Source organism: Stenella coeruleoalba (assembly GCF_951394435.1).
Source record: "Stenella coeruleoalba genome assembly, chromosome: 13".
NCBI classification, from domain to species: domain Eukaryota; kingdom Metazoa; phylum Chordata; class Mammalia; order Artiodactyla; family Delphinidae; genus Stenella; species Stenella coeruleoalba.
The window spans coordinates 63,339,308-63,361,814 of record NC_137159.1 but is presented as its reverse complement, the minus strand read 5'-3'; the positions used below and the strand labels follow the sequence as shown (position 1 = coordinate 63,361,814).

The window sequence follows — 22,507 nt, the reverse complement described above, 5'->3', positions numbered from 1 at the left end:
TCTTCTTCCTCAAGCCAGTCCTCCACATCACTGACTGTTTTTACTAATACTGATCTTACTTCCTACTGCCACTAAAGTGGTTTTCATTATGTGATGCTTTTTAAAACTAATCTTATTTTTCCTCTTTATTTTATTTTATTTTATTGTCTACCTCTTCATTGATCTCATGAGTCTCTTCCTTGATGTTAATTTTTGTGAAGTCCATGTCCTCTTTGATTTTCCAAGACCTTGAGAAAATCTTACCTAGAAAAGTTTTCTGTTCTATAAAGAAGTGTTACTTGGAATAACTGTTCTCCCAATGTCTGTTCTTCATCTTCCTTTTGCTTGTTGGAGCTTTTTCTTCTTTCTCTTCCTCTTTTTTTCCCTCCTGTTCTTGTTTTGGTGTAAACTCTGCACAGGTGCAATTGTTTGAAACTTCACATTATTCATTCCCTCTGAATGGGGCAGCTTTCTTTGACCTGTTATTTACTCTAAATCATTCTTCTCCTACTTTATTTGGGAACTTAAAAATTATGCCACTGGACTCTGAGGTGGAGCGTTCAACTCTGTTTAATTCTTCATCTGCTTGAGGGACAGAGGGACAAATAAGGAGTCTTAATTCTGGTGTGTTGTTTTCACATTCTTTGCCATTGTATATGATGAATCCTCTGTCCTGGGGCCCAGCTCCCCTTGGTTTCTGTTCATTTTACACTTCAGGGTCAGTGGTTCACTCTGTAGGAGGCTGGGTGAATAGGAATCCGTGGGACTCATTGTTAAGACCTTTTGTTTGTTGGTGTAGAGTGACATTTAATTAAGCCAAGCAGAACTTTTGGCTTATGTTTATTGTTCCTCCTCATCTGCAGATTTTTTCCTTCTTTTTTAATATTATTTTTAAATTTAATTTTTAGTTTATATTGGGGTATAGTTGATTTACAATGTTGTGTTTGTTTCAGGTGTACGGCAAAGTGATTCAGTTATACATACACCTATATCCATTCTTTTTCAGATTCATTTCCCATATAGGTTATTACAGAATATTGAGTAGAGTTCCCTGTGCTATACAGTATGTCCTTGTTGATTATCTATTGATATTTTATATATAGTAGTGTGTATATGTTAATCCGAAACTCCTAATTTACCCCCCCCCACCTTCCCCCTTTGGTAACCATAAGTTTGTTTTTGATGTCTGTGAGTCTGTTTCTGTTTCGTAAATAAGTTCATTTGTATCATTTTTTTAGATTCCACATATAAGTCATGTCATATGATATTTGTCTTTGTGTATCTGACTTACTTCATTTAGTATGATAATCTCTAGGTCCATCATGTTGCTGCAAATGGCATTATTTCATTCTTTTTTTTATGGCTAAGTAATATTCCATTGTATATGTGTACCACATCTTCTTTATCCACTCCTCTGTCGATGGACATTTAGGTTGCTTCTGTGTCTCGGCTATTGTAAATAGTGCTGCAATGAAAATTGGGGTGCATGTATCTTTTTGAATTATGGTTTTCTCTGGATATATGCGCAGGAGTGGGGTTGCAGGATCATATGGTAGTTCTATTTGTAGTTTTTTAAGGAACTTCCATACAGTTCTCCATAGTGGTTGTACCAATTAACATTCCCACCAACAGTGTAGGAGAGTTCCCTTTTCTCCACATCATCTCCAGCATTTATTTTTTGTAGACTTTTGGATGATGGCTATTCTGACCAGTGTGAGGTGATACCTCATTGTAGTTTTGATTTGCATTTCTCTAATAATTAATGATGTTAAGCATCTTTTTATGTGTTTTTTGGCCATCTGTATGTCTTTCTTTGGAGAAATGTCTATTTAGATCTTCTGCCCATTTTTTGATTGGGTCGTTTTTTTGTTTTTGTTTTTTGGTACTGAGCTGTATGAGATGTGTATATATTTTGGAGATTAATCCCTTGTCCATTTGCAAATATTTGCAAATTTTTTTTTGCAAATATTCATTTGCAAATATTTTCATTTGCAAATATTTTCTCCCATTCTGAGGGTTGTCTTTTCATTTTGTTTATGGTTTCCTTTGCTGTGCAAAAACTTTTAAGTTTAATTCAGTCCCATTTGTTTATTTTTGCTTTTATTTTCATTACTCTAGGAGGTGGATCAAAAAAGATATTGCTGTGATTTATGTCAAAGAGTGTTCTGCCTATGTTTTCCTCTAAGAGTTTTATAGCATCTGGTCTCACATTTAGGTCTTTAATCCATTTTGAGTTTATTTTTGTGTATGGTGTTAGAGAATGTTCTAATTTCATTCTTTACATGTAGCTGTCCAGTTTTGCCAGCACCACTTATTGAAGAGTCTGTCTTTTCTCCACTGTATATTCTTGCCTCCTTTGTCATAGACTGATTGACCGTAGGTTTGTGGGTTTATTTCTGGGCTTTTTATCCTCTTCCATTGATCTATATTTCTGTTTTTGTGCCAGTACCATACAGCTTTGATGACTGTAGCTTTGTAGTATAGTTTGAAGCCAGGTAGCCTGATTCTTCTAGCTCCATTTTTTTTTTTCCCTCAGGGTTGCTTTGGCTTCCAGATTTTTTCTTGCATACATAGCTTGCTCAGAAAAAAAAGTATAAAACAGCCCCACTTCTCTGGCATATAGATATTGCTCAATAAATATTTGTTGAAATAATGTATGCAGTTTCTCCTAATGATTGCTCACAACTCCTGTCCCCATTTTTACAAGCACAGGATTTTGGGTAGAACATGTTAGGACTCTCTTACTTTTTTAAGGGTAATCTGCATTTTTCTTAATAGGTGTGGATCAAGCATACTTGGTTGGTTTCTATACATACTTCTTTGACTTAGTTTGAGTTTTCTTGCACAGACATTCATTATGGTCTCTGTTATGATGTTTTCACCATTTCCTAGTTTCATCATGGGTGACATTTTTCTGGCTCTATTTTTGGTTGTTGTTATCATTCATTTCAGTGAGTTTCTGAGAAAGGAACTAAATAAATACGCATTCATTCTATCATCTTTTAGCAAAAATTATCAAGTTGTTATTTTAAAACAAAGCATAAATAATGAAAAAACTGTTCCCCTGGGACATGTTTAAAAAACTGTTTGAGATAGATGTCACATTTCTAAGTCTCCTTGTTGCTAATAGTCTGCTCTTCTGATTTCTGCCATTCCAGAATTCATGAGGTCCTCAAAGCATGACTATTCAGCAGGTTTTTGACTCATTTTTAAATTTTGACTTTTGGGACCTGTGTTTCTGTGACATGCAACTGTTCTTTCAGCTTTTTGACCGAAGCCTCTTAATGCCTTGGGTTTAGCTAGTTTTCAAGTTGTTACCTTTTTTGCATCCTCACTCCCAGTTTCCTGGATTGTATCCCCAAGTCTACCATTTCTCATGATCTGGGTGCAGAGCTTACTTGGAAGGATGACCTACCACTCCATATTTACTTATTCTGTTTTTTTAAAATTTTCATTTTATTTTTTTGCATTACTTTTTTTATTAATTTTTTTCCAGTTGATTAAAGCTACCATTTTCCCCAAATGGATGATACATTGTTTCCTCATGGTTTGATACAGCCATATTCACATAATAATATTTGTTAAGAATTGGTTTATGATTTCAGTGTCTGAAATTGTCCACCTAATATTTATTTTTGCATTTACTTTCATGTCATTGGGAACAGGAATGATAAGGCCAGAGCAGTGTTGGCAGCAAAGTGGAAGAGTCATATCCTTGATTCCAAGGCCATGCTTTGGGACCTGAGGGTGGTGGAGGCTCCTGGAGCAATCTCTGCCCAGGCTCTGTGGGGCTCTCTCTGCCTGTTGTGGATTAGGGCCCCCAGTTCCAGCCTCGGCTCTCTCTCCTCTGCAGTTTTTGTCATCCCTAGCTGGGTTCTCCTGCCCTCTGCCCTCCATCTTGTCTTTCCACACCACCTCATCATGGTGTCCTTTGCACTTAGCTCATTCTAAGGACCTAGACGCACAGTTTTGTGTCTGCCTTCACCAGCTTCCCACAGGTATGAACAGACAGGCTGGCCTTGTCCTCAGGCAGTCTATCCTTTGGTAGGGACCATGGTGGGGGGGATGTCCAAAGGAAGGGGGAGGTGGTTCAACTCTGTGATATCAAGAGAGAGATTAAAGCACCTCTCTTCTATTTCCTTCTCTGGGAAGTAACGCACCCCTCAACCACTCTCTCAGAGTTTATGATCCCTCTTCTTTGGGGCTTCTCAGCCTTCTATATTTTCAGCTAGCACAGCCCTTACTACAATGGCTTGGGGTCATTTGTCTGGGGGTCATTTTTCCATGATCTCTATCCCAGTGACCATCAAAGAATCTGGCATAGAATTATAATATAATTGAAATATTATAATATAAATGAAATATAAATGTTTCCTGGATGAATGAATGGCAGAGACCATCTCCATCCTTTGGAATCTTTTGCCTTTAGGAGGCTGACTGAGGCACTTAAATGGAGGAGGAGGAAGAGGTAGAATATTTACGGTGGGAAAATCAGGTTGTATTTCATCCAAAGTGTCACATCCAGAGGTCTCAGCCTGAAGTCAGCCGAAGGCATAGACATAAGGAATACCCAGGAAAGGGATTTCTGATTATGGGGTTCTGGGAAGGTGAAGCACATGGGCTTTGAGGTGAGTTAGGAAGGAGGGGGTGAGATGCATGTGGGGTTGCGGTTATTGGCTCTGAGAGGGCAAGGAATGGTGACAGGAGAAAGGAGCCTCCAAGCAGGAGGTACACAAGTTGCAGGCCAGTAGCTCTGTCTGATTAAGTCACCTCACCTCTGATTAAGTCTTCTCACATAATTACCATTTCTTTTTTGTAGTGAGAACATTTAAGATTTATTCTCTTAGCAACTTTCAAGTATATAATACAGTATTGTTAATTGTAATCACCATGCTGTACATTAGATTCCTCAGAATTTATTCATCATACAAATGGAAGTTTGTGCCTTTGAACAGTATCTCCCCATTTCACCCATCCCCTCATCCCTGGCAACCAGCCTTCTACTCTGTTTCTGTGAGTTCAGCTTTTTTATATTCCACAAGTAAGTGATATCATAGAGTGTTTGTCTTTCTCTGTCTGACTTGCTTCACTTAGCATAAGGTTCTCAAGTTCCACTCATGTCCTTGCAAATAGCAGGATTTCCTTTTTTCTCATGGCTAAATAATGTTCCTATATACATATATCACATCTTCTTTATACATTCATCCATAGATAGACACTAAGGTTGTTTCCATATCTTGTGAATAATGATGTAATGAATGTAGGAGGGCCAATATTATTTTTGAGATCCTGTTTTCATTTCCTTTGGATATATACCCAGAAGGGGAATTGCTGGATCCTTTGGTAGTTCTATTTTTAATTTTTTAAGGAACCTCCATACAGTTTTCCACAGTAGCTGCACTAATTTTACATTCCTGCTAACAGTGCAGAAGAATTCCCCTTTTTGTTAATCACTGTGTTCTGAATTCACAGCTTTTTAAAAAATTTATTTATTTTATTTTATTTTATTTATTTTTGGCTGTGTTGAGTTTTTGTTGCTGCGTGCGGGCTTTCTCTAATTGTGGTGAGTGGGAGCTGCTCTTCACTGCGGTGTGCGAGCTTCTCATTGAGGTGGCTTCTCTTGTTGTGGAGCATGAGCTCTAGGTTGTGGGCTTCAGTAGTTGTGGCATGTGGGCTCAGTAGTTGTGGCTCCTGGGCTCTAGAGTGCAGTTTCAGTAGTTGTGTCACACGGGCTTAGTTGCTCCGCGGCATGTGGGATCTTCCCAGACCAGGGCTCCAACACGTGTCCCCCACATTGGTAGGCGGATTCTTAACCACGGCGCCACCAGAGAAGTCCCCAGAATTCCCTTTTAGTCACAACCTTGTCAACATTTTTTTATTTCTTGTCTTTTTGATGATAGTCATTCTAATAGGTGTGAGGTAGTATCTCATTGTGGTTTTGATTTGCATTTTCCTGATGATTCAGTGATGTTGAACACCTTTAAACGTACCTGTTGGAAAGATGTCTGTTCAGCTCCTCTGTTTTTCAATTACATTTTTTGGGGGTATTGAATTGTGTTTATATATTTTGGATATTAACTTATTATCAGGTACATGATTTGCAAAAATTTTCTCTTATTCCATAGGTTGCCTTTTCATTTTTTTGATGGGTTTCCTTTGCCTGTGCAAAACTTTTTAGTTTGATATAGTTCCACTTATTATTGTTGTTTTATGATTATTGTTATTTTTGTTTTCATCGCCTTTGCTTTTGGTGTCAAAACCAAAAAATTATGGCCAAGACTGACATTAAGCAGCTTACCCTCAGTGATTGTTTTCTGGTTTCAAGTCTTACATTTAAGTCTTTAACCATTTTGAATTGATTTTTGTGAATGGTATAATATATGGATCTAGTTCTAATTTTTTTGCAAGTGGAAATTTTTTTTCCAGTTTTTGCTGCATCATTTATTGAAGAGACTATCATTTTTCCATTGGATATTCTTGGCTTCTTTGTCATAAATTAATTGAAAATACATGTGTGGATTATTTCTGGGTTTCCTATTCTGTACCATTGATTTATATGTCTATTTTTATGCCAGTGCCATAATGTTTTTTTTTTTTTTTTTTTTTTTTTTTTGCGGTACACGGGCCTCTCACTGTTGTGGCCTCTCCCGTTGCGGAGCACAGGTTCCGGATGCGCAGGCTCAGCGGCCATGGCTCACGGGCCCAGCTGCTCCGCAGCATGTGGGATCCTCCCGGACCGGGGCACGAACCCGTGTCCCCTGCATCGGCAGGCGGACTCTCAACCACTGCGCCACCAGGGAAGCCCAGTGCCATAATGTTTTAATTACTATAGCTTTGTAATGTAGTTTGAAATAAAGAAGTGTGATGCCTCCAGTTTTGTTCTTTCTCAAGATTTGTTTGGCTATTTGGGGCTTTTTGTGGTTCCATACGTATTTTAGGATTGTTTCTTCTATTTCTGTGAAAAATGCCATTGAAGTTTTGATAGGATTGCAATGAATCTGCAGATGGCTCTGGGTAGTATGGACATTTTAATAATATGATCTATGAATAGGAAATATTTTGTCCTTTATTTGTGTCTTCTTCAATTTTATCTTATAGTTTTCAATGTACAGATCTTTCATCTCCTTGTTTAAATTTATTCCTAAGTATTTTATTGTCTGATGATTTGTAAATTTCTTAATTTCTTTTTCTGATAGTTAATTAGTGTATATAAACACAACTGATTGTTGTATATTGATTTTGTATTTTTCAACTTTTCTGAATTTGTTTATTAGATCTAACAGTGTTTTTGGTGGAATCTTTAGGGTTTTCTATATATAATGTCACCTATAAAGAGAGAAAATTTTACTTCTTCCTATTGGATTTGGGTGCCTCTTATTTCTTTTTCTTGTCTAATTGCTTTGGCTAGGACTTTCCATGTACTGTGTTGATTAAGAGTGGTGGGAGTTGGCATCCTTGTTTTGTTCTTGATCTTAGAGGAAAAGCTTCTAGCTTTTCACCATTGAGTAAGATGTTAGCTATGGGTTTGTCATATATGGCTTTATTTTTTTAAATTGTTTTTTATTTTTTAATTTTTGACTGCACCACGCAGCATGCAGGACCTTCCCCAAGCAGGGATCAAACCTGTGTCCCCTGAATTGGGAGCACAGAGGCTTAACCACTGGACCGCCAGGGAAGTCCATATATGGCTTTATTGTGTTGAAGTACGTTCCTTTTATACCCAGTTTGAGGGTTTTTTTTACCATGAAAGTATGTTGAATTTTGTCAAATGCTTTTTCTGCATCTACTGAGATGAATATATAATTTTTGTCCTTCATTTTGTTAATGTGGTATATCACATTGATTGATTTGCTGATGTTGAACCATCCTGCATCCCTGGAATAAATCCCACTTGATCATGAAGTATGATCCTTGTAATATACCGTTGAATTTGGTTTGCTAACATTTTTCTGAGGATTTTTGTGTCTGTGTTCATCAGGGATACTGGCCTGTAATTTTCTTTCTTTGTGGTTTCCTTGTTTGGTTTTAGTATCAGGGTAATGCTGGCCTTGTAAAATGAGTTTGTAAGTCTTCCCCCCTCTTCAGTTTTTTGTAAGAGAGTGAGAAGGATTGATAATTTTTCTTTCTTTCTTTCTTTTTTTTTTTTTGTGTTACGTGGGCTTCTCACTGTTGTGGCCTCTCCCATGGCCAGTGGCCATGGCTCACGGGCCCAGCTGCTCTGCGGCATGTGGGATCTTCCCGGACTGGGTCACGAACCCGTGTCCCCTGCATCGGCAGGCGGACTCTCAACCACTGCGCCACCAGGGAAGCCCTTTTCTTTGTTTTTTTCTTTTTTTGATAATTTTTCTTTTAAAGTTTGGTAGATTTCACCAGTGAATCCATCTAGCCCTGAGCTTTTGTTCTGTTGGAAGATTTTTGGCTACTAATTCAATCTCCTTACTTACAAGAAATACATTTCATAAGGCTATAGCTGCCTTAGATAGTGATTTCTGTGATGGATCTGGGCAAAGTCAAAGTCAATTGAAAACCTCTGGAAAGGATTCACCCTTCTCAATGCCATGAAGAGCACTCATGATTCATGGCAAGAGGTCAAAATATCAATATGAACAGGAGTTTGGAAGAAATTGATTTCAACCCTCATTTGTCCCATGATGCTAGGAAGCCTCATTCCTAGGTCAGGTGAGGATTTTGTTGATAGGCCATTTATGTGCTATATTTGGATTAGGCCCTGTTAATAACCTAAATATTCTCTGGATCATGTCTTACTAGTCTACTATGATTCAGGAAATGTTTTCCCTTGTTGCTTCTTTCTATATCTAGAGTTGAACTATTACAATTAACTTTATATAAAGCTATATATTTGATCAATTGCCTCAAGATGTTTAGCCATCATTAGTTTTGTTGGAGACCTGGTTACACAAAAAAGAAACAACAATCTTTTAAGATAGGCTGGATATAAATAATATAGCTAATAACATTAATAAGGTCCTAAGTAGGGATTTAAGCCATGAGCTTCCAGAACCAAACCAGATCCTTAAAAGATCACCAAGACTAGGAAGTGGCTCTCTTAAGGCAGAAATTTGATTTTTCATGTGGATCTTTAAATATGTTACATTAGAGGATTAGGTGGTGTGAAAATGCAACATTCAGTTTGAATTATGGTACCGGTGCCTCCTTGAGATGCTGTAAGGATATGGAGGGCCATGTGATTTTGTAATACTGCTTTTCTCATCATAGAGACCTCAGAATTCAGGTCTGAATTGGCCTGATTACTGCCATTTAAGGCCAGTTGGGTGAATTTTGTTAAGGCTTTGATGTGGGCAAATACATCTTCCAGTCCTACTGAAGGCAGAAAAATAGCTGCTAAATGATCATAGCAATGAAATACAGAACTTTTGATCCATCAGGCTTGTGTTAATGGTAAATTTGCCAGTCATTTCTAAATTGGCATGCGTGTGGTCTTGAGCCCAGGGGAATTCTAGGGTACATCTTCCTATCCATCGTGGTGGAAGCCAGGGTCGCAAATTGGTGCTGTAAAGCCGTTGAATTCCATTAGATACAACCCAGTATATTTCCGTTTGCCTGACCCAGGCTGTTCCATAGCATTCGTTACCTTTAAAAGAAATGATATGTTGGCATATTTCATAAGGGACCCAGCCTAATTTTCTAGTGTTTTTAGGCTGATTACCTTTAGTATGATTTAATTGTTCCCACCATGGAGGGGGAGGGGATTTAAAATTAAATGACCATAGCCTGGTGTTAGCCATCTAAATCTATCTTAAAACCAAGGGAGAGTCTCTCTTAATAATTGAGAAATTATATTCTTTGACTGAAATTTAGCTCATTGCACTGATTGAGCTTGAGTAACTTTATTTATTTTTATTTTTTACTTATTTTTTAATTTTTTTGTGGTACACGGGCCTCTCACTGTTGTGGCCTCTCCTGTTGCCGAGCACAGGCTCCGGACGCGCAGGCTCAGCGGCCATGGCTCACGGGCCCAGCCGCTCTGCGGCATGTGGGATCTTCCTGGACCGGGGCACGAACCCGTGTCCCCTGCATTGGCAGGTGGACTCTCAACTACTGCGCCACCAGGGAAGCCCGAGCTTGAGTAACTTAAAAAGAAAATTCATATTTATGGTCAGTGTCAGAGTGAGTATGATTGATTGGCCAAGTGAGGGGATCCCATGTAGTAACATCAGTAGTGGCCCAAAGAGAACTACTTCTTCTGAAATAAATTTTCTAAGGGCCATCCCATCAGAGCCTTGGAGAGGAGAAATCCACAAATGTATACCAGGAATACTGGACATAGGTAATTGACCACAGACTCAACAATTGGGTTGATTTCTAAAATTTGCAAAGGGTTGTGCGCATAATAGAAAAACATTGATTCATATGCAAAAGTCCAAGAAATAAAGAAAACACTATAAATAGTCATTCAGGTCAGGTCTGGCATCTTGAGATACCTGTCTACTTCTGATGCTGTCTTCTTCTTGTCCTGTTTTGTGTGTCATTTCTACTCTGTTTGACTATTGTTTTAAGGTGAGTTTGAGGTCAACAGTTCTCTCTATAGATCATTCTGGTGCAGTGGCCCTTTTTTAAGTGGGAAATATAAATCTAAGAATTAATTCCTTTTAGTTTCTCTGCCCATGAGCTAGTTAAGTGTACCTGATAGGGGTCCTTCCATCTAGGATGGAGAGAGTGCTTTATTTTTATTTATTTATTTTTTTTGTTTATAGAAGCTTTATTCATAATTGCCAAAACTTGGAAGCAACCAAGGTGGCCTTCAATATGTGAATGGATAAATTATGGTACACCCAAACAATGGAGTATTCAGCATTAAAAAGTGGGCAATTCAGCCATGAAAAAACATGAAAGAATTTTAAATACATTTCCTGTTGTGAAAGAAGTCAATCTGAAAAGGCTACTGTATGATTCCAAATGTATGACATTCTGTAAAGAGGCAAAGCTATGCCGACAGGAAGATCAGTGGTCTGGAGCTGGGGGGAGAAAGTATTAAATAGGTGGAGCACAGAACATTTTTATGGCACAGTGAAACTATTTTGTATGACACTGAAATGATGAGTATGTCATTATACATTGGTCAAAACCCATAGAGTGTACAACACAAAGAATGAACCCTAATATAAACTATGGGCTTTGGGTGACAATGATGGGTCAATGTAGGTTCAACAACTGTGCCTCTGGGGGGCAGGATGTTGATAGTAGAGGAAATGGGGTGGGGAGGAGGGGTGGTATTTGAGAATTCTGTACTTCCTGCTCAATTTTTCTGAAAGCTTAAAACTGCTAAAAAAACAAAAATCTATTAACTAAAATAAAACCAAATTACATTCTATATAGCTAGTACTTGAAGCAGCAGTAACAGTCATTTTTTGGTAAACCTCAGTACAGAATCCAGACATTCCCATCTGTACTTAAGGCATCAGGCAACATTGAGGATGGCGAGGACAGAGCATAGCAATCATTGGGATGCAAGTCACTTTAACTGTGGGCTCTCCATCATTTATCTCTCTTTTTTTTTTTCATGATTACTAGTAAGGAGTTTGAATCATAATCAAAGACTTCCCAACAAACAAAAGTCCAGGACTAGATGGCTTCACTGGTGTATTCTAACAAACATTTTTTTATATTGAGGTAAAATTGGTATATAACGTTATGTTACAGGTGTACAACATAGTAATTCGATATTTGTGTACACTACAAAACTGATATAAGTCTAGTTACCATCATTACCATACAATTACCCCCCTTCACACATTTCATCCACACCCCACCCCTTCCCTTCCGCTAACCATTTATTTTGTATTAAGACATGGCCCATCTAAAAGCAACGATGTTGGTATGTCCAAACCAGGTTTCTTCCTCTTCCCCATTGCAATTAATCTTTTCATAATTTTCTTATTCCCCTTAGCACATTCGGGACATAACATATTATCTTCCAGGTCTGGGGATGGGAAAGTGCAGGCAGGTAACATGAAGAGAGAAATCATCCTCCTGGGAGTGTTAGGCACCCAGGTCTGACCTGCATGGAACTGCAGGCGAACCCATCCTTCTGTGTCTGCCAAGAGTGGTCTGCCATGGACCACACACCACCGGACACCGGAAGCTTGCGGCAGAAAGGACTCAACAGAGGTAGGCAGGGGACGTGAATTTACAGCCTTAGGTTGAACAGCTCTTGCAGCAACTCTTGACCATGCTGCCAACATGGCTGCCTGAGCTGAAGTTATCACTTCAACCATGTTAGTCCTTTCCTCATTCTCACTCATCTTCCTTTTCTGAACACTTGCTGTCTTGGTCACCGTCTTGTGTTTTCCTGGACATGACTGCAATCTGGCCTCCCGTGATGATTCAGGAATATACTGATCTTTTTCAGGATAAGCATGTTTCTGGAGTCTCAGATAAACCTCTATTTTCTGACCATCGGTACTCAAATTAAGTTGTTGGCACCATTTCCGCAAAGTATCCCGACTCACGTTGTTAATTGGAGGCAATATGGTTGGCAAGGGATAAATAGGTTTACTACAACTAGATTTTGGGCAAGCTTTGAACTGTTCATCTGTTTGAGGAGGATGAACTTGGTCATCTGAACTCAGTGACTCCACTTTGACTTCTGAAGTTGAAGAAACACTTGGTTCCATTAGATGGTCTTCAACAATTTCCTCATTGACTGGAATCAATGTAAGAACCATATTTTCTTCACCTAAGACCTCTTCAAAGAAATTCTTCTCACAATTTGGGTGTGCCATTCCAAGGAACTCTCAGAGAAAGGCAGAGCCGGCAATGTTAAGGATATCTGCAATTTAATCCTCTTAACCTCGAGAGAGTCTTTTAAATGATGCCTTCCAGTAGACATAATCTGTTGGTTGCAGTTCGTGGAGCATTTTATCTTCATCCAAAAATAGGTTACTAGGATAAGCTTCAGAAACAAATTTAGAATGTCCTTTTAGTAATTCAATTAAACCATACAGTAATGCAACATAGTAACAAGGAGCCATCTAGGAAGTGAGTCTTAGGCAGTAAATTCAAAACCTCAAAGACAGTTAACAACATTAAAATTCAATACCCACTGAAATGTAATTTTTTTCTCCCTAAAATTACCCTAATTTCTATCAAACACAGCCAAATTAAGACTAGTTTATTTACAAAATAAGTCTGGTGTCAGGAAACTTGGCCTGGTTATTTATATGTGTAATTGATCATATAGGTTCTTTTAATATTAGCTTTGTTGGAATGTTTCATGAGGAATCTCTGATTGAACTTTAAAAGGCCGTTTAAGGCCAGAAAATCCATGCCAAAGACTTTCCATCAGATTCCACTTGCAAAATCTACAGATTTGGATGGGTTCCTCTCTTCTAGAGGTACCCCAAATATCTTACAATTCCCGCACCTGCCAGGAAGTGGCTTTCCTTATTCATCTGTTAAGGCTGCTGGGAACCCTGTAAGCAAAGTACTAAGTTGTTTGTCCAAGGGGCTTTATGGCTCCATAAAGTCTGCCTTAGTTCTTTAAATCTGCCTGGTCACATCTAATTTTTGTATATTCTCCAGCCAAAGCCATGGTAATATAACCAATTTTTCCAATTATGTCCTGTTATAAGGAGAACAGATTCAATTGAACTTATGCAAATAATTATTGCCATTAAAATAAGAATACTCACTAAATAAGTGTTTCAAAATTCTGGAGGGATAAAGTAGAGAGAAAAGATAAACGTTTCAGTTCAGCCTATGAAGGTCTGTAAGTCATATTTAGCTTAAGGGGAAAGGTTTCCTTATATCCAGAAAACAAAGATTAAAGCCAGTAATATTTCAGACAAAGTCATAAAAATTATCAGTCAGCTGTATGTAACTAATTCTTGTTGATTTCTATCTTCTTTTAACAGTTTTATGAAGCCATCAGATTTTCCATTAGAATGCTTTAATTTTCTTACCCAGTTCAGTGGTATGATCTGAAAGTTATCAGAAACCTGTATTTTTCTTCTCTCTATGAATCTTCTTGAAGATGAGGCATTTTTGTAAAAACATCAGAGTAAAACAGTAACTGTATATAAATGACAAAAGACAAAAAAAAATGCACAATTGAAGACCTGATTACAAAGCAGTTGTCAAATTGGTTATTTTTGTGATGTACGATATTAATATAACTAGAATTATGACTAATAACATTATACCAGGACATATTCAAATTTTAGAAATTTCATGTATTTTCTAGAACATTTATATCCATGGCATTTACTCATACAATATAACCTAAAAAGGTTTATTGCCACTCCTTTGACAATGTCTCCATGTAATTTAGCATACCAAATAAGCCTAATTAGTTTAATATCTCTCAATGAGATGTATCAGGTGCCCTTTAAAGCATCCCAAGTTTAGCTAGAGGTCAAAAGAACTTCATTTAGAATTTGATTTGAGGAAGTTTGTCAAAGATATCAATAAGTTTTAAAAACACTTGGTTAAATAGGATCAGAGGTCACTGTGAAACAAAACTGTGACTGCAGTGGCTAATGATTTGATCCTTCTTGATCTGGATGGTGGGCAGCATTCCGTGTTTTACAAAGACTTCAGTGGAGGAAGTAACTGCAGATGTGGTAGAAATAGCAAGAAAACTAGAATTGGAAGCAGAGCCTGAAGATGTGACAGTTATTGCAATCTCATGGTAAAACTTGAACAGATGAGGAGTTTCTTCTCCTAAATGAGCAAAGAAAGTGGTTTCTTAAGATGGCATCTACTCCTGGTGAAGGTGCTGTGAAGATTTTTGAAAGGACAACAAAGGATTTAGAATATTACATAAACTAAGTTGTTCAAACAGCAGTAAGGTTTGAGAGAATCACCTCCAGTTTCGAAAGAAGTTCTACTGTGGGTAAAATGCTATCAAACAGCATTGCATGCTACAGAGAAATTGTTCGTGAAAGCAAGAGTCCATTGATGCAGCAAATGGCATTGTTGTCTTATTTTAAGAAGTTGCCATAACCACTCCAGCCTTAAGCGACCATGAGTGTTATTAGATAATGGTTAGACTTTTTTAGCAATAAAGTATTTTTAAATTAAGGTACGTTTTTTAGATAGTGCTATTGCACCTAATAGACTACATTATAATGTAAACCTTCCTTTTATATGCACTGGGAAACCAAAAAATTCATGTGACTTGCTTATTGCAATATTCACTTTATTGCAGTGGTCTGGAACCAAACCCTCAATATCCTGAGGTATGCTTGTATTTTCTTTCTCTTTGTTTTAATTCTCACTTGTTTCATGCATTGTTCTCCTGACCTTGGTGAGCCTGTTTATTACCATTATTTTGAACTATCAGGTAAATCACTTATCTTCATTTCATAAGATCTATTTCTGGAGTTTTGTCTTGTTCTTTTGTTTGGAATATATATTTTTATTTCTTCATCTTCTTTGAGTCTCTGTGTTGTTTTTTGTGCATTAGCCCCCTCTCCCAGTCTTGACAGAGTGGTTTTTTGTAGAATATGAACCTCATCAATCAGCTGAGCCTGAGTTTTTACTGTCTCTCAAACCTTTGTGATTGTCCAAGCTATCTTCTTTGTTCTTGGAGCCTTGCAGTAGTGGAGAGTGTGCCATGACCTGATAGTGTCCAAAAGGGGAGGATTGCAGTCAGCACCTAGTTTCAGGTTGATTGGAAGCCAGACCCTCAGATAGCAGCTGGGAAAATATGTAGTTAGACCCCTTCTAGGGAAACACTGGGAGGTGGGTGTTTTTACACTTGCCTGGATATATAGCCAGTCATGGGGGAATGTCCTGTGCTCATTAAGAAGTGCCTCTTTGTTTGATACAGTCCTGTGGGACTTCTGAATGCAAACACTTTTGACTATCAGAGGCAGGAATTCTAGGGGCCTGTCTCTTGGGCAGCAGCCACAAAAACTGGAACATCAGATACATTTACAAGCTCCTTCTAGTGAGATACAGATGACTTGCAGCAGGGTATAGGGAAAAGGCAAGGGAGGTGTTCATGTGCTTTCCCAGTCTCCAGGGAGAGTGGCAGTCAGCACCTAGATGTGTGCTAAATTAGAAGCCTGACCCTCAGGCAGCTGTTTTTAATATATACAAATAGTCCCTTTTCAGGGCAACACTGGGAGGTGGATATGTTTTATCTGCTCCCTCTGCGCTGAGCCTGAGGGTATAGGCACACTGAATCCTGGAGCCAGTTAAGAACTGTTTCTTTGTTTTCTGTAAACTTGTGGGTCTTGTGGATAAAAATTGCATTGGATTTCAGAGCTAGGTGTTTTGGGACCCCATCCCTTAGGTGAGAATCTTAAAAGTTGGGATGCTAGATGTTGAGTCCAAACCTTTTGCTCCTCAGGGAGAAGCTGGGAGTTGGGAGTTCCCTCCCAATTTTATGGTGTTGTGCTGGGGGTTGGGGTTGATGACAAGTTTGTCTCAGTCTTTCCTACCTGTTTTGATGTGGGTATTTTCTTGTTTGCTCCATGTGTAGGAGTTGCTCAGCTAGCTTTTGGATTTCTTTCAGAGGGAATTGCTCCGTGTGTAGCTGTACATTCAGTGTGTCTGTGGGAAGAAGGGAGTTCAGGAGCCTCCTGTGTTGCCGTCTTGGACTGGAACTAGTCATGGGCTTTTCTGGAAGTGTCCCAGACAGCTGGGGAATCTGGGTGCTCACTCACATGCCCTTACTTTCCACTGGGGGAGAAATCGTGGTCTGAGAAGGTGTCACTTGGCACTGAGTGGTACCACGTTGGGGGAGGTGTAACATGGGTACTGTTCCTCTTACCCCCTCCAGTGTGTCCAAACTTGTATTTTTTTGTTCCAACAGTAAGCTGAAACTTTTCCACTGGAAATCTGGACTTCCACAAAGATTCTTTCATTCGTGGATGATTATCTAAGACAGTGTCTTCCTGGGGCTCCCAGACCACAACCTAGAGGATCAGGAGCCAGTTCACAGGCCACTGCAGGGTCTGTGGCTGGGGTCCAGCTCTCTGTATGCGTATTATCCCATATATGGGTGGGTGAGACTCCTCCCAGTTTCCTTGGAGTTCAGTGCTGGGTTCCACAGCTCCTACAAAGGCACTTTTGTTCAAGAATGGATGCCAAATTGTTGAGCAAGGACACACTGAGGGACGTCTTATTCAGCCTTGTTGCTGAATTTACTCCCCTGCATTTACTTAAGTTCCCTTGAAGTTGACCCAATCCTGTTTTTTTATAGCTACAGGAAAATGACTTTTGTAGAAGGAAGTTGCAAAGGACAGATGTAACAGATACAGAGACCTTGTGGAATTTTGTTTAAACTGATTTTCTTACCAAAATTCCTTGAATGTGAAAAGCACAACACAGACCTCATTCTTTATAATCCTCATTATCCAGTGAAAATAAAGTCTTATTAATATTGAAAGGAGGAGTACATTGGGGTTTCCTTAATTCAATCTCATTTGTATTTAGAGTCTGTAGGCATGTAGAGTGATATATAGAGTTGTGACCCAGTGCCTAGGTTTTCTTGAAGAATTTGTCAATGCTTTTATCAGTGATTTTAAGTTAACCATTTTACTTATCTATTCATTTTACTATCTATCTATACTCTGATTGCCTGTTTATGGAATTGGAAACTTTAAATACCATGATTTTTGTAACCTAATAGAGGTTGTGATGATTGATGAGATACTATAAATTCACCAGATGTCCTCATCCATGAAGAAAGCCCAGCATTCTGCATACTTGACTAGAATTTCTGATTGTTTCAGTTTAGTAATGAACCAGAATTTCTGTTTCCTGTTGGTAGTCAGCCCAAGAGGAAGTTACAGATTTTCCAGAAAAAATGAGACTGACAAAATGGTGGGAAATTGGACATTAAAAAATTTAAGTTATGGTATCCTTTTCAAGATAACATGTTTTGGCCAGATTAAGTTACTTAGCCAAGTAACCTAAAAGATTCTTTATACTTTTTTTTTGTTTGTTTTAAAACTCTTGTTTCAGATTTTTTTTTTCCAGTTTAAGTTTTCATGTCACTCAGTGATGAGAGTATTATTCTGGACTTCCAATTAAAGTCTGAATTCATAGTAATCAGAAATTGAAGAAACCTATGCATTTCTGTATGTGTGTTTTGTTTTTCAATTATGTTTTTTGTTTTCATTTTATAGGAATTACAATGTTGTACTAGATATTCTCTCTGCCTGGAATGCTTTTATTCCATGATCATACCTGGTTGGCTCCCTATTATCATTTAGACTTTAGAGAAACCCTCCTTGACAATCCATTTAAAATAGTTATCAATCACTGATCACTCTCACTTTTTCTATTTCAGATCTCTGCATAACACTATGGCCATTGGGTATTTCCCTTCCCTTCCCTCTTCTTCCTTTTCTTTCTTACATCCTACCTTTCTTGAACTCTCTAGTTTTAGATGTCTTTCCTTGTTTAGATGTCTCCCAGCATCATTTAATGTTTGAATGAGTATCTGAATGAATGAACTACTACATCTTTAGGAAAGATGTTTCCCTTTATACAATCCCTTATGAAAGTTTTTAATAAGTTCCTTCTCATTGAGATTGTTTGCTTTTTCCAAATTCATGGCTTTTCTCTTGATTCCATTCTTGAGTCCATCCTGAGCTCAATTTCTATCCTCCTTTTTGTTATTTTAACTGGGCACATCTAAAATATTATTATTTCAAAAGAGTGGATGTAATTCTTCTCACATAACAGAAGGGAGTAACTCAAAACAATGACTAGTGAATTATTTTTTGAGTTTTGGATTATATTATATTCTTTTAGCAGTTCACGTATTCAGGTGATAAAGTCATGCTTAGTATATGCTGGGCACTGAGGATATAAAGATGAGAAATGCAAAGCACTTACCTTGAAGAGCTCACGTATTGTTGGGGAAGGTAGACTTATAAACACATAATTTCATGAGTTCTAAAAGATGTCATAGGACATATGCATTATTCTTAATTATTGCATGGGTGTTTTCCAGGAAGGTGAGAACAAGGAGAACATTCTCAAGCACATGCCCAGTGGTTTCTTAGGCACCAGATTCTACCCAACTCCAGATCATTCTCCACACTGATCCTTACCCTGTGCAGGTACTTTTAAGCAATGAGGATGCTGCTTAGCAGTGTCTGGCATATGGTACACATTCAAAAAATATTCAGTGAATAGATGAATAACTTTCCCCTTTGGGTAACAAGGATCCATCAGAATTTTCCTAGTGGGGGGTATATACATGAGTAATGTTTTTTTTTGAAAGAATCTCACATTGACATGTGGGTGGAAAAAGAAAAAAAAAAAAGCTCTGGGGAGAGCTTGGTGCCAGTGGGGCCTGCTATGATAATCCAGGAAGGAGTCAATGATTCTGGCTCTCCTTGGAACATCTGAGCAAAGTGCATTGGCAGCACATATGCAAAGTGGGAACGGGGTGTTGGAACAGTTAGCCACATGCTAAAGGGAATGTCCAAGGCCACTGAGTGAGGGCTGAGCGGCAAGGCCAGGACTTTAACCCAGGTCATTTCCTTCCAAATTCCATCCTTTATCCACTTAACTTTTTTCACTTCCCTTTATCTGTAATTAAGTCTTGTTAAATTAATTAAGCAAGGAGGCCGTTAGACTGATGTACCTTTAATGCCATGGAGGTCTAGGTAAGAAAACTAAAATCTAAGCCTGTAAATATCTCGAGGTTATGAAATCAAAACCCAAGGACAACCAGTCACAAACAGCAACTGGGCTTTAAGCTGTAGCCAAGCAATGCTTTCCTGCTGCCTTTTCTGTATGAAGGTCTTTCCCCAGGCTCGTCTTGGTGGAGTGCTCCTGACCACTTCCTGTTTGGTGCTGCCTGATTTGGGTCAGTCTTTGCTCACAGACTCTTAACGTTTTTAATATGCCTTAGTTTATCTTTTAACAGTCTCAGCACTTGCCTTGCCAGTCAATCTCTCTTAGATTCGTATAGGTCCTGCAGGAACTGCTGTTTCACTGTGACTCAGCTTTTCTTACAAATCAGAGGTACAGGAGTACATGGCATCTTCCCAGCTCTGTTCATAGAGCTGCCGATAACAGCTCAAAGGGAAAGGATGCAGACCTGGAGAAAGGAAGGAAAGAGTTAGAATCCAGGTTGTATCCAAACCCGAATCACTGTCCATGTGCATCAAGAAAACCAGCCCGTATTTTCCCTCCTCCTCCAAGATAAATTCAGAAATAATCTGCAGCTGATTTTCAGAAAGGACTCTGAAGATGGGCATGTGAGAGGTCAGTGCAGAGAACGAACTTGAATGGACTCTCTCTTTGACATCTCATTTTAAAGTCTCACTTCCCATTCTTTTAATTGAACAGGACTCTTTTGATCAGCATTTCAATCTCTCTTCTTTCCCCTCCTGCAGCTATGTATTGTGTACAGCAAACATTTATAGTTGTTAGCCATTAGTTGGCTTTTACTACTGATTATTCTTCCTTTGTTACTTTTTTTTCCTTTGAAAGCTTCATTCATTACTCCTGCATTAAAAAAGCTCGGCATGAGTAAAAACCACATAATTCTCCCCCTTTCTAACTCTGTGAGAAGCCAACACCAGAACAAGTTGGGTCCATCTTCTGTGGCTAAAATGACTTTTGAAACTTGTGGCTATGCTTAGGGTACTGAAGCAGGATGTGCAGAGCATTGGAAGAGGGCCATTAGTCAGTGAGAAAACTTCCCTGGGCAGGTAGGCAGGGAGGATCTGGAAGGCTGAATTTTTGTCTTTGTTTTTTTCCTGTTGGATGCCAACTACAAGTTACAAATTGGGTACGAATTCCTTAACCTTTGGCCAGCAGCACTCAATTTCACATCTAATTTATATGTAAACAAAGTTGCAAATTTGACTTAATTATATTTCCCTCAAGTTTTTCCACCTTATTTTGGGAGGGATGGTTTTGTTTGTGATTTATTTCACTCTGGTTAACTCTTGACATTCTGGAATATTCTGCAGCATTTCCCAGGAAATTACAACCTGTAACAACAACCACCCAGTCTGCCTGATCTGAGCACCAAATTATAGCCTCACAGAGTGTTGCTTAGAGCTGAAAACAAGACCTTGAAGACCCTGAATCAAAAATTATGTCTCCATTTGAAAAATAGTAATTAGTAGCACAGTCTTCATCAAAAAATTTAAGGTAAGAGAAATGAGAAAGAATTAAGTGAAGGCAGATATGGCTCTGAGAGGTATCTAGAAGCCTCTACCAATAGAAAGAAACCGAGAAATAAAATATTGCCTGCCATATCAGTAAACAAAGGTTCTAGCCTCCACATCACAGTTCCCTCGAAGGTGAGCCCTAAGGGAGCTCAGGAAGGAAGCAAAGAATGCCTGCCATCTAGCAGTCATCAGCCTGCAGCCACCCCGATGGTGCAGCCTGAGGAAACTCAGGATGAGAAAACACAGGATACTGGCCCCAGATAGCTGAGGTGCATATCAAGGAAATGATTTCAGTGAGCCCAAACTCTTACATCTTCCCATACATAGAAAAGCGCTAAATTCCTTAACTTTAGACACTGTAATCTAGTTTTCTTTTATTAACAGTAATCTTTTGTTCTGACTACCTGGTGTTGTTGTGAAAACTCCTATATATCCTGGCTCCCCCCTTGCCTCCTCAGAAGGAACAGTTTTCTCGGGGTTTTCTGAGAGGCTGTCTCCCCAGCTTGAAGTCCTAAAAATGTCTGCCAAATAAAACAACTCTCAACTTTTAGGTTGTGCATTTTTTTTTCAGTTGACAGAATCTGTATTATTTTCCCATTCTGAGGAGAAGACAACTATTTGCTTCTGATGTGGATTTAGGCTATAGTTTGTTTTTCAAACTCCATTCTCAAGGAAGAATCCTCCCAAAGTCAGCCTGAGTTCTTGGAATCTTCTGTGTTGGTTGCTGTTTTAGTTTCCTAGGGCTGCCATAACAAATTACCACAAACTGGATGGCTTAAAACAACAGGAATTTATTATCTCACAGTTCTGTAGGCCAAAAGTCTGAAATCAAGGTGTTGGCAGGGTCATGCTCCCTCCACAGGCTCCAGAGAAAAATATTTCCTTGCCTCTTTCCTAGCTGCTGGTGAATACCAGCAATCTTTGGCCTTCCTTGGCTTATAGATACAGACATTCCTATCTCTGCCTCTGTTTTCACATGGCGTTCTCCTCTGAATCTCTGTGTGTTTTTTCCTCTTTTTGTAAAGACACCTGTCATTGGATTTAGGGCCCAACCTAATCCAGTTTACCTTTATCTTAACCAGTTATATCTACAAAGACCTTATTTCCAAATAAGATCACATTCTGGGGTTCTGGGTAGACATGAATTTTGGGGGGACACTATTCAACCCACAACAGTTGTTCACTGATTTAAGCTAAGTATACATGATGCCAAATGTGAGAATTTTGATCACATGCCTGGAAGTTTTGTTTATTCAGTCATCTAGTTTTGACATTTTGAGGATGGAGACCCCTAATTTTTAGGGATACTATCAAGTTTGGTAGATAAAACGCATCCTTTGATTCACATGTGGACAGTGTCCATGCCTTTTCCATGTGTCTAGCACAAGCAA

At 38.7% G+C, this 22,507-nt stretch overlaps 1 protein-coding gene and 1 long non-coding RNA gene across 4 annotated transcripts in view; one reads left to right on the top strand and one right to left on the bottom strand.

The window, feature by feature from the left end:
- Window positions 1–22,507, top strand: part of LOC307196463 — a 706,311-nt gene that overhangs the window by 80,369 nt on the left and 603,435 nt on the right. The window contains exon 1 of one of the 3 annotated variants that reach the window (XR_013831140.1): window positions 19,397–20,199. The exons of the other annotated variants lie outside the window; for them this stretch is intronic. This is a non-coding gene — a long non-coding RNA (uncharacterized lncRNA). Of the gene's footprint in view, window positions 1–19,396; window positions 20,200–22,507 lie in introns of those variants that run through there. 3 annotated transcript variants of the gene reach the window in all.
- LOC307196326 (developmental pluripotency-associated protein 2-like) lies at window positions 11,325–13,913 on the bottom strand. The gene has a single exon (XM_079941184.1). It carries the CDS (start codon window positions 12,741–12,743, stop codon window positions 11,793–11,795), a length of 951 nt encoding a protein of 316 aa, XP_079797310.1. The 5' UTR covers window positions 12,744–13,913; the 3' UTR covers window positions 11,325–11,792.